The sequence below is a fragment of the Marmota monax genome, unplaced genomic scaffold (genome assembly GCF_021218885.2).
Source record: "Marmota monax isolate L192 unplaced genomic scaffold, Marmota_monax_Labrador192_F-V1.1 WCK01_AAM20220418_F8-fsc00005, whole genome shotgun sequence".
Classification (NCBI taxonomy): Eukaryota; Metazoa; Chordata; class Mammalia; order Rodentia; family Sciuridae; genus Marmota; species Marmota monax.
Window position 1 is genome coordinate 16,011,055 of NW_026692254.1, and position 12,727 is coordinate 16,023,781.

At 36.3% G+C, this 12,727-nt stretch overlaps 1 protein-coding gene across 7 annotated transcripts in view; it reads right to left on the minus strand.

Annotated features, from left to right (window-relative positions):
• Positions 1-12,727, minus strand: part of Lrrc28 (leucine rich repeat containing 28) — a 146,059-nt gene that overhangs the window by 17,274 nt on the left and 116,058 nt on the right. For all 7 annotated transcript variants that reach the window (XM_046436203.2, XM_046436188.2, XM_046436217.2 and 4 more), the window contains 2 exons: positions 9,298-9,473; positions 7,341-7,500 (listed from right to left, as the gene is read on the minus strand). In XM_046436203.2, the coding sequence (XP_046292159.1) occupies positions 7,341-7,500; positions 9,298-9,473 (336 nt within the window). The remainder of the gene's footprint in view (positions 1-7,340; positions 7,501-9,297; positions 9,474-12,727) is intronic.

Consider the following 12,727-nt stretch of genomic DNA (forward strand, 5'->3'; position numbering starts at 1 on the left):
ATTATTTTCTTGATTTCAGTAGTGTCCATAGTAGTATTTCTTTTTTCATCACAAATTTTTAGTAAGCTGAGTTTTCTCTCTTTCTCTTTGTTAGTGTGGCTAGGGGTTTATCAGTTTTATTCTTTCAAAGAGCCAACATTTTGTTTTGTTGACTTTTTGAATTGTTTCTTTTGTTTCAATTTCATCTCTGATTTTAATTATTTACTTTTTCCTACTGTTTTTGGTGTTCATTTGTTCCTCTTTTTCTAGGGCATTGAGATGCAATGTTAAGTCATTTATTCATTGACTTTCCATTCTTTTAATGAATGAGCTTAATGCAATAAACTTTCCTCTTAGCACTGATGAACACAGATACAAAAATTCTCCATAAAATTCTAGCAAATTGCATACAAAAACCTATCAAGTGCGGTTCATCCCAGGGATGCATAGTTGGTTCAATATATGGAAATCAGTAAATATAACTCATCACATCAACAGACTTAAAGACAAGAATCATCTCATCATCTCAATAGATGCAGAAAAAGCATTTGACAAAATACAGCACCCCTTCATGTTCAAAACACTAGAAAAACTAGGAATAGTAGGAATATACCTCAACATTATAAAAGCTATACATGCTAAACCCAAGGCCAACATCATTCTAAATGGAGAAAAATGGAAAGCATTCCCTCTAAAAACTGGAACAAGACAAGGATGCTCTCTTTCATCACTTCTATTCAACACTGTCCTTGGAACTCTAGCCAGAGCAATTAGACAGAAGAAAGAAATTAAAAGGATTCAAATAGGAAAAGAAGAACTAAACTAGAATACTTGCAGATGACATGCTTCTATATTTAGAAGATCCAAGAAAAATCCAACCAGAAAACTTCTAGAACTAATAAATGAATTCAGTAAAGTAGCATGATATAAAATCAACACCCATAAATCAAAAATATTCCCATATATCAGTGATGAATTTACTCAAAGAGAAATTAGGAAAACTGCCCCATTCACAATAGCCTCAAAAAAAAAAAAAAAAAAAACCAACTTGGGAGACAACCTAACAAAAGAGGTGAAAGACTTTTATAATGAAAACTACAGAACACTACAAAAAAACTACAAAACACAGAAAAAACACTGAAGAAGACCTTAGAAGATAAAAAGATTTCCCATGCTGCTGGATAGGCATAATTAATATTGTCAAAATGGCCATACTACCAAAAGCATTATATAGATTTATTGCAATTGCTATTACAATCCCAATGACATTCTTCATAAAACTTAGAGAAAGCAATCATGATATTCATTTAGAAGAATAAGAAACCCAGAATAGCTAAAGCAATCCTTAGCAAGAAAAGTGAAGCAGGAGACATCACAATACCAGAACTTAAACTATACTACAGAGCCAGAGTAACAAAAACAGCATGGTACTGACACCAAAACAGACACACAGACCAATGGTACAGAATAGAAGACACAGAGACAAACCCTCATAAATACAGTTATCTCATACTAGACAAAGGTGCCAAAAACATTCATTGGAAAAAAGATATCCTCTTCAGAAAATAGTGGTGAGAAATCTGAAAATCCCTTTGTAGCAAAATGAAATTAAACATCTCTCTCTCTCACCCTGCAGAAACTCAATTCAAAGGAGATCAAAGATTTAGACACTAGAACAGACACCCTGCACCTAATAGAAGGTCTAGGATCTGACTTCCTTAACAAGACTCCTAAAATGCAAGAAGTAAAATCAAGAATCAATAATGGGATGGATTCAAACCAAAAAGCTTCTTCTCAGCAAAGGAAATAATCAATAACGTGGAGAGCCTAAAGAATGGGAGAAAATCCTTTACCACATGTATCACAGAGTATTAATCTCCAGCATATATAAAGAACTCAAAAAACCTAACACCAAAAAAAAAAAAGCCAAATAATCCAATCAGTAAATGGGCTAAGGAAATAGACACTGCACAGAAGAAGAAATACAACTGATTAACAAACATAAGAAAAAAATGTTCAACATCTCTAGCAATTAGAGAAATGCAAATCAAACTACTCTAAGATTTTATCTCACTCCAGTCAGAATAGCAATTATCAATAATACAAACAACAATAAATGCTGGTGAGGGTATGGGGAAAAAGGTAGACTCATACATTGTTGGTGGGACTGCAAATTGGTGAAAACACTTTGCAAAGCAGTATGGAGATTCCTTAGAAAATTTGGAATGGAACCATCATTTGACCCAGCTTTTCTACTCCTTAGATTATACCCAAAGGACTTAAAATCAGCATATTACAGTGACGCAGCCACATCAGTGTTTAATAGCAGCTCAACTCATAATAGCTAAACTATGGAACCAACCTAAGTGCCCCTCAACAGATGAATGGATTAAAAAATGTGGTATACATACACAATGGAATTTTACTCAGCCATAAAGAAGAATGAAGTTATGGCATTGGCTGGTAAATGTATAGAACTGGAGAATATTATGCTAAGCAAAATAAGCCATTCTAGCAAATTAATTGACCCTGAGGAGGGAGTAGACCACTGATTCACACTCAGTTGGCCAGAAGATTAGGTGACTATCTACTACTTATGATGTGCATCTGAAGCAAGACAGTCCTGTGGGACTCAGCTGTTCACCTGTGGGATCTAACACTATCTTCAAGTAGATCTTCTTAGGCTTGAAGTAAATTATAGGAAGCCCAGCTGGTGTATGTTGGAAGGTTGATTGGTTGCTGGTAGGGAGAAACTCCCACAAATTTTGATGACCAGAGTATTTAGCACTTTACTGCTTTTAACTGAATAAAAGAAATGGGGCCAGAGATAGACTGTTATGGGTTGAATTTCAATTCCCCCATATGCATATGTGTGGTCCTAACCCCTAATATCTCAGAATGTGTCTATTATGGGTTGAAATGTGTCCCTCCCACATTCATATGTAAAAGCCCTAACCTTCAATGTGATGGTATCTGGAGATGAGCCTTTGGGAGGTAATTAGATTTAAATGAAGTCAAGAAGATGGGACTCTGACAGGCTAGTGTCCTTATAAGAGATATCAGATGGCTAGTTCTCTCTCTCCCCTTCTCTTTCAGCATGTAAGGACATGGCAAGTTGGCTATCTTCAAGCCAGGAAGAAAGTGGTCACCAGAACCTATACATGCTAGCACTTTGATTTCTGACTTCCGTCCTTCAGAATTGTAAGAAAATAATTTCTGTGGTTTAAGCCACCCAGTCTATAGCCTTTTGTTATGGGAGTCTGAGCTGATATAGCAACATTTTTTGAAACTGTCTTGTATATGTAATAGCCAAGATGAAGTCATTAGGGTAGGACCAATTTAATATAACTGGTGTCTTATAAAAATCGGAAACTTGGACACAGAGACAGATTTACAGAGAGGGAAGATGATGTGAAGAGGCACAGGGAGAAGACGACCATCTACTAGACACGGAGCAAGGCCTGAACAGATCCTCCCCTCACAGACCCAGAAGGACGAATCGTGCCAACATCTTGATTTCCAACTTCTAGCCTCCAGAACTGTGAGACAATAAATTTCTGTTGTTTAAATTTGTGGTATTTTTATTGTGGTATCCCTAGCAAGCAAACAAAATGCAAAGATTTTGGGTAGCCTGGTTTCTTGTGGGGAAATATAGGACTTATGAGACCCACGCCTGCTTGAGAAAAGCCAAATACATGTTTTTATACCAACAAATAATATTTTAAGTCAAAGTTTTCCATTTTAACAAACAGTAAGTTTTCAGAATGAAAATTTTGGATCTGTAGGATCAAAGGTCATAAGTTTGCTGGCCATTCTTCCCTGCTATATAATTTGAAGGCTTGGGTATTTACTGTTTATGTGAAATACTATCATTTATTTTTACTTCACTCTGTATTAAATTTAGGACAAACTAACACTTCCATGGAACTTGGTATTTTAGAAGATTATTCAATATGTTTTCTTTTAAAATAATGCCAGATGTCCACATGAATTTAGATATTGGCTGATACAATGTATTATTTTATGACAAGCACTCAAACTGAACATATTAGAGAATTTCAAAATAACATTATCAAGACTTGATAGCGTTTATGATATTCAAGAGTATTGACTTTATTTTCCGCAAGAAGCTACTGGAGATTCAAGTATTTGTGTTTCAGCTACAAAAAAAAAAAAAAAAAAAAAAAAAAATTTAAGAATATGGTAAAAAACTGAAGTCAATGCTTTTAATACAATCTCCATGGCAACATGGGAAGAAGCAGTCTGGTGGATGAAATGAAAGCCACAAACTCTCAATTTCAGACCCTAGCATTAACTCACCACAGAAAGCCACATTTATATACTGGCATTTCATCTCTGCCTTAAACAGACACCCTGGCTATGCTCAACAAAGGGACATTGCCTAAGTCCTTTGTACTTGATATACTAATTTTACTAAATTAATATTACTTCATCTATACTATGAAAAAGTATAAGCTTATGCACACTGAATTTCTAAGTTGTAGCAGGAAACGAAGTAGCAGTAAATGAAAAATGCAAATGCTGATTAAATTACCCAAATTGCATGTAAAGATAACTCCAAAATGACTTCATTTGAAGAATCAACTGTATTTTCTTAAATTAATTAACATGGTAAAAGGAAAGCTAATTTTTAAAAATAGGTATTTAGAATTCGGCTACTAAACGAGTATTCTGACTTTATTATTTTGTTTTCATTTTCTTATTTGCAGTAAGGAAATGTCTTCTATAGGATATTGTATAATAATAAGGCATCAGGGTTTTAGCTGAAGTTTAATGAATTAGTTAAGATTTTCCTATAATTACATCTTTCTATATGAAGCTCACTTGCTAAAACCACAAGAAAAATAAGAAATAAAACTTCCTAAACTATAAAAATAGAAAATAATAGTTAATATTTACTTAATATTTATTACACCATCTTGGATATTCACATGGATGCTCTCACTGAATCCTCAACATGACTTTAGTAAGTGGATATCATTCTCATTTTATTGCTGAAACGATGAAGCTCAGAGATGCTTAGTAATTTACCCAAAGTCTCCTACTAGAGGAGTGAGAATTGGGGCCTGTGCACTTAATCACTAATATGCTACTGGCTTCTCACAGATGTATTTCATTTGTTAATTTTATTCATGTAGTAATATGCCTGGAACCTGACTCAGTTCTTTTTATTCTAATTTAAAGGTAATCCATCAAATTTGATTATCTGATCACCTAAGATGAGAAGCAATATGATATTAGGATATGTATTTTGGGGGTTTTGGTCCCTGGTTCATGTCTCCACAAGGCAGGTCATGGAAACTCTTATCTTCCTCTGCTCTTCTGTCGTGGAGGTGGCCATAAAGAAATGATCTGATCTCACTTTGTGCAAGAGTAGGTTGTAAGACCCTCCTCATTCCAGAGCTCTCCCACTCTGCACCCCACCCTAGAGGGAGGAAGACTGCCCAGAGAGGTCAAGCAAAGTGCTGAAGCCTAAAGGACTTGCTGAGGTTCCCAGTCAGTCTAACTGCAAACTAAATACCAATGAAGTCTCCACAAAAAGCTAGGAGGGCAGGCTTTAGAAGGCTTCTGGACAGCTGAACATATGGAGGTTCCTGGAGGGTGATGCATAAAAAGGGCGTGGGAGCTCCACTTCCCTTCTCCCACAGCTTGCTCTGTGCATCCCTTCATCTGTATCCTTTGTTATGTCCTTTATAACAAACTGGTTAAAACATTTTCCTGATTTCTATGACCATTCAAGCAAATTAATCAAATCCAAGGAGGGGGTTGTAGGAGCCCTGATTTACATCAGTTGGTTAGAAGCACAGGTTAAACAAGCTAGGGCTTGCAATTGGCTTCTCATGTGTGTGTGTGTATGTGTGTGTGTGTGTGTAAAGGGGAGTGTCAGGGACTGAACCCTCAACCTATGAGATCTGATGCTGTCTCTAGGTAGATAGTGTCAGAACTGGATTGGATTTGAGGACACCCAAAAGGTGTCCCCTGCTGCAGAACTGACTGCTTGCTTGAGGTATGTGGGAAACCTTCATATGACTGGTGTGAGAAATGATCAATGTTGTGGGAATGTGTATTGTAGGACAGCCTCGGTTTGAGTTTGGGGTTTGTTTGCTTTTCCCAGCACAAACAGCAGATTAAAAAGGTTGGGAGTAGGGCTTCCATAAGCAGAAAACATTAAAGAAATATAAAAAGTTGAAACAGGAACTGAGAGTATTCCAAACAGGATTATCCAGAGCAAGAAAAAGATAAACATAGTTTTGGGAAGAAGGTAGAGAGACAGAAAAAGTAACTCCATTTGTTGAGTATCTACTATGTGTCAGGTATTTGCCTTCATCTGCTAATCGTCACAGTGGTCCAGCCAAGTGAGTTGTTCTGTCCCTATTTCCAGGCTCAGAGAAGTACAGCAGAAGATTCAGCCTGTGGGATGCAAAGTCCATGCTCTGAACACTGCAGGGCACAGCCTCGTTTGCACGGATTAAGAAACAAAGGGCCTGGGGATATACCTTAGCAGTAGAGGGCACTTGTCTAGCATGCATGAGACCCTGGGTTCAATCCTCAGTATCATGGAGGGGAGTCAAGGGGGAGGAAGAAATGAAAAAAAGGAAAGAAAATCTCGGAAAGTTTTCTATGAAAATGATCACAATGAAAATAGCTTTGGGCACTGAAGAGGGGTAACAAGATTAAGTTATCTGGAAAATTTACTCACTCAAAATACCATATTTGAAGAACAAATGAAGTATTATACTGTTTTTTCAAACTTAAAAAGGTTGTGCACACCCCTATCTTTAATTGTCTGGTATTCCTTTCCTAATCTATAGTATCATTACTGGGATTTTACTTGGTGAACATTCTTAGCAAATTCAAGGCATTGTGCCAAGAAATAAAGAGGAGCATGAGAATGCCATTTGGAAGGGTTAGAAATTCAAAACAGAAACACACGCACAAGTGCACAGAGTTCAGTCATACACTTTCAGTTAGCAACACCAATTAAATGGAAGGGCTGGGCTTGGTCAATTCTACAACGTTTTTTCTTGTATCCCTTATTGCCTAACGACTATTGTGAATAGGGAAATAGCAGGAAAACATTCCCACAAAGAATGAGCTATTCTAAAGAATACATACAATACAACTTTTCTATATATGACTGAAAAATTAATTAATAAAGGGAAGTCCAGTTTTCTTGTGATGCTGAAATGCACATTTGTTTCATTTAGCTCTATCTCAGGAAGCATATTACACCCTGCCAAAGCTGCTGATTTAACAATGCTTTTGTGCATGGCCTCCCCACTCCCCACACTGTACCCTTGCTCAGGTGTAAACCCTGGCGCCCACTTAGGCGTGATTACCCCTGGTGCAGCCCTGCCATCGGCGTCTCTCTCAAGGGAAAAAGCTTGGGGTAGACGATGGTAAACATGGGCTCACTACACCGGTGACAGTGCCCTAGGGGGCAGTGCAGCAGCTCCAGGAGACTTCTGGGTAATGAGATTGGAGACAAAAAGTTCAGATCTGGAACACAAGAGAAAATCATGCACATGAGTAAAAATCAATTTCCTTAAATCAGACTTCTTAAAATACTTATTTGTTACCAAATGAGTTCAGTTAGCTAAAAGTACTTGGTGTTGAAAATTCTGTTATCTCATAGGTATTGAATAAAAAATCTAACATTATTAGGAAATGAAAGATTCTTTTTACATTTTTTGATACCAAAAGAAAATGAAAATCTTCTCTTAAGAGCAACCAGAAGCTGTCCTGAGATACAGTCAAGGAAAGAATAAGATCAACTAGTCTTTAAGAACAAGGATCACAAAGGCATCAATTTACCCAGAGAGGGTTTTGCACGCTTTTATAAGAGAGAATTGAAGGAGGGATGGGATGAAAGACTATCACTTACTTTCATTAAGTTCTCCCTAAATCTACTAGACCTCTAGTCAATCAAGTATCAATCAAGGCTAAATTATGTTTACTGAAAATAATGAAATTCAGGAAACAAAGAGAATGAAAAAAAAATGAAAAAGCTTTTCTGTGTCTCATTCTCATATCATTAATAAAAATAGGGAGTTTTCCTTTCCAACTTAGTCTGAGCTACACAAGTGATATTTAAAGCAGAACATCCCTGTGACCCAGCCAATCCTGATACAAATCCACACTAGGTTTCTACACTGACAATAAACATTGAATGGAGGGAGAAATGTTCATAATGAGGTGAAATCTAAAGATTATCAGCTCATCTTTGGAAAGGAATCACAAATGATCTTCTTAACCTTTTATAACTGTTCAGACTCACCAATAACAACTTAGAAAAATATAACTTGCCCTAGGTGAATAACGAGAATATACTGTTTAGTTTTTTAAAAAACAACTTCCCACTAGACATTTCTGGAAGGCTAAGGTTACATGTTTTTGTTTGTTTGTTTGTGGACTTCTTTTTCATATAAAGGTAAAACATTTAGCAGCTTTAAGAACACTTGAAATGCATTTTTCTTATTATCATTGCCTAATGCTTTCTTCTTTTTCTCAGTGCTGAGATTGAATCCAGGACTTCAAACGTGCTAAGCATGTGCCCTACCACTGACCTCCACCCCCAACCCCACCTAGTGCTTTTTAAGGCGTTTCAGTTATAAACACCATAATATCTATAAAACTTATACACTGACAAATACTTTCCAAGAGTTGGAATGCTGTGGTAATACTGCCAAAGGCTCCTCATATTTCTTCTCCTCACATTTCACAGATGTGAGCAGACAGCAAGGCAAAAGTCTGTTCTTCTGGAGAGATCTTCAAGGTTAAGATCCTTCCAAATTTTCCCCCACTGCCAGTCTCTTGCCTCAACCAAATACATATTTCCAAACACCAAATTTATTTCATTTAACTTTGAACCACTGTTCCTCTTTGTGTCTGTAGAAGGTACTAAAGGGATCAGTGTTGATAAAATATGAAAACTGTTTTTCTTATAAGCAAGGTCCCAGCTGGTTGTGATGGCATGAAGCCATTATTCCAGTTCCATGGGAGGCTGAGACAAGAAGGAGCCCAGGAGTTTGAGGTAGGGTTGGGCAACACAGCAAGACTGTCTTAAAAAATGAAAAAAAGAAAAAAGATAAAAAAGAAAAGCCCTAGGGCACAATAGTGTGAGCACAATTAATACCACCAAACTGTACATTTAAAAGCAAATTCAAATGGTCAATTTTGTGCTGTGTATTTTACCATGATTAAAAAAAAAAAGACGAAAGCCAAATCAGGCAGTATAAAACACAATTGTTTGTTCATGAAATCAAAAGGGAGAATAGGAAAGAGAAGCAAGCAAACCTTTTAGAAATCTGTGGTGGGCATGATACAGACTTCTCATGGCCAGCTCTTGCAGAGGCAGGACGTGATCGTTCTCTGTCCCTATGGCCTTCACCTCAGCTGGGAGGAAGACAGTCAGCTGCCCCGATGAAAAGGAGAGCAGCTTTACCTCAGACACTTGGATGGGGGCTCCGCAGCTGCAGACAGACACACACCCACAGTGGTATTAGCAATGAGGGAAATAATACAAGGCTAGCACACATGTGAGGATCACAACACACATCTGAAAACTGACAGCTCTGCTGAACTACCAGAACAGATGCTATCCTTAATACAACCTGCCTCTGAAATAGAAACTCTTCAGTTGGAGTGCAGCTAAGTCATGGCTGAGGCACAGTCACTTACAGCAAGGACGATGTGGAACAAGCTTTCCTTCATGGGATTTATACAATTTTCTTTGTAAACTCTATTTTTCCTTCTTTTACTGCCCTCTCCAAGTTTATGTTGATGGAAACTTTCAGAATTAAAAGAAAAAAAAAGTACCTTATCAAGTACTTTCTATCTTAGTCTAATACAGTTTTTGTGTAGAAAATCCCAAATCCCCAAAGCAGGGAGATTTTAAATGGTACAAGATAACTTTGAGGGATCTTTCCATAAAAATGTGGGGACAATATTTTGGTGTATAGAATGGGCCAAGTCGTGTCCTATTCCCTGCAGCCCCTTGTAACCAGAAGGCAGAGATGTCCTTGTTCCTTTCGCTGCAGGGGTCTGCTCTCCTCCTGCCTCCTGTCTGAGGCCATCAGGTTACTTTTCTCTAAAGGCAAATGGTGCCAACAAACCTTGGTTCTCTAAACACAAGATAAAATATCTATGACCTTGACCAGAAACAGGTAATGAAGCATTGGGCTCAAGACTAGAAGGTGAAGCCCTGGACTCATTTATTCATTAGAGATTCTTTTATTTGCTCTTTGTTCTATTATGAAGTGGTTCCAGAACACCTATTATATGCCAGTCAATCAAGATACTAAAATGAAAAACAAAACAAAACAACATGATCTCTTTCCTCAGGAAGATAAGATAGCATAATAGGGGCAGAGAAGAAGGGGTGACTGACTGTTCAGGGAACTAGAGAAAACTTTATAAAGGAGTCAATATCTGACTTACAGCTCAACTGATTCCACCAGAAATAAATGAAGGATACAGGTACTAATGTGCCAAGTAAAGAGAATACCATGTGCGGCAGCAGCAAAGCCTGACAGAATGTGGCTATGTCTGTGGTTTCAAGGGAGCTGGGAAAAGGGACACTGAGGTATGGAGGGGTGGGAAGAGGAGGCCGAGAATATTAGCAGAAGTTAGATGGTTTTAATTCTTGGGGAAGACTATTAGATGGTTTTTACAAAGTTATCTGGCCACAACGTGGTAGTCTGGTAGCAAAGAGGGGTAAAGAAAACCTCAAGCACAGAATCAAACAGGAATGAGGAAGTTGTCAGAGCCTTGAAAAAGAGCATAACATAAGCAGAAGGCCTGGAGTAGCCTTGTGGGGGAGACACTGGTGGCTTTTCACTAAGTTCCCACAGTGAGTACTACATCCTTTCAACTATTCATAGTTGGGGGTGTTTGATTTATTTGAAAAAGAAATGTCATTAAATTTCAGAAGGAGGAAACACGTGAGGTGGGTTGGACAAATTCCATACCATGACTTCTTATTTCACATTTTTAAAAATTGATTTGATCTTAGGAGCTCTGGTTTTAGCCAGGAATGTGTATTTTAAAAGATTATTCAAAAAATTTAGAATTAAAAACTAAAATTATACAACATAATGCATGATATTTTTTATAAGTTTATGCTCATATAAAAAATGAAGGAAAAAAGGACAAGTGAACAGTTTCTCCTAAGTTTCTCTCCTTCAAACTCTATTTCTTGACCCTCTGTAAAGTAACCACAATTATCAGTGTGTTTATCATTCTACTGTGTTCTCTATGCTCAGGCAAGAATACAGAGTTAGATATTCTTTTTCTGTTTTTTTCCTCTTGTCAAATGGGATCACACAATACTGTAATGTGGTTTTTTGTTCACATAATTGTTTAGATTGATCAAGATAGATTTAGAGAAATACTTTTAACAGTCACATAATATTCCATAGTATTGGGTGAACCATAATTTATTTATTAACTTATTCACTAGGCTCACCTCTTCTTCTTTTTAAGGTTTTCCTTTCTACTAACAAATGAGGTTATAATAAATGTGTACAAACATTCTTATGCATGTATGTTTTCATTATTATAAGATAAAAGTCCCCAAAAGGGGATTGCTGGCCATGAAAACTAAAAAATTTCAATGTGTAAGATCTTTCCAAAAAAGTTATATGAAAGTATCCATTTCTCTACATCATCATCAGAACTGGACATTATCAATCATTTTAACGTCTTGCCAATGTGATTAATGAAAAGCATCATCTTGGTTCCTAAGTTTAATCACCTTTGATTTGTTTATTGGCCATTTGCATTTACTCTTCTGTGAACTGTCCTTTGCCTTCACATCCTTTGCCTTATTTTCTATTGAATTAAAAAAAAAATTCTTAGGAATCTCCATATCGGCAGAAACAATCCTTTGCTATATTATTTCCAAAAATGTTTCTGTCTTATAACTCTGCATATGGAGCCTTTTACCATTCAGTAGTCATACCCACTTATTTCCTTCATGGCATCAAACTTTTATGATTTTCTGAAGAGGGCTCCCTAATTTGAAGATTGTACATATATAATACTAAAGCTGCTTCTGGTATACTTACTAAATTATTTTTACATGTAGATGGTTATCTTTTTTATAATGACATAAATTAGGACTCAATTTTTTTCTTCCAAATGGACAAACAATATTGATAGCATTATTAAATAAAATTATAATTTACCTCTGAATTAAAATGCTTTTTTATTTTTTAACCACATTAAGATCTCAAAAACCCTTGAATTAATGTTTAGAGTTCTTGATCTGTTCCAATGATGCATTTGTTTAATCCTATGTCAATTCTACATTGTTTTGATTATAATAATTTTTATAGAAGATTGCATCATCTCATGTCTGCCCTATTTCTTGTTAAATACTTTTCTTGCAATTCTCATTTGTTTATTATTCTATTTAAACTTTACAAGCATTTTATCTAGAGATTCTTAAAACCTTCTTAGTATTCAGAGTAGAATGTCAATTTAAATGTTAATTTGGGTAAGTCAAGGTTTTCAACATTAAGTATAATATTAACTATTGGCTTTTTGTAGATATATTTTATCTAATGAGGAAATCCCTTTCCATTCCTAGTTGATTTTTTTTTTTAATTAGGAATGACTATAGCATTTATTTCCCTTAGAGTAAGTAGGAATAGAAAGCAGAGGCTGTCTCAGGGACTGAAGCCTAACTTCAAATCACCTCAGTCTGAGAAATTGGATTAATTGC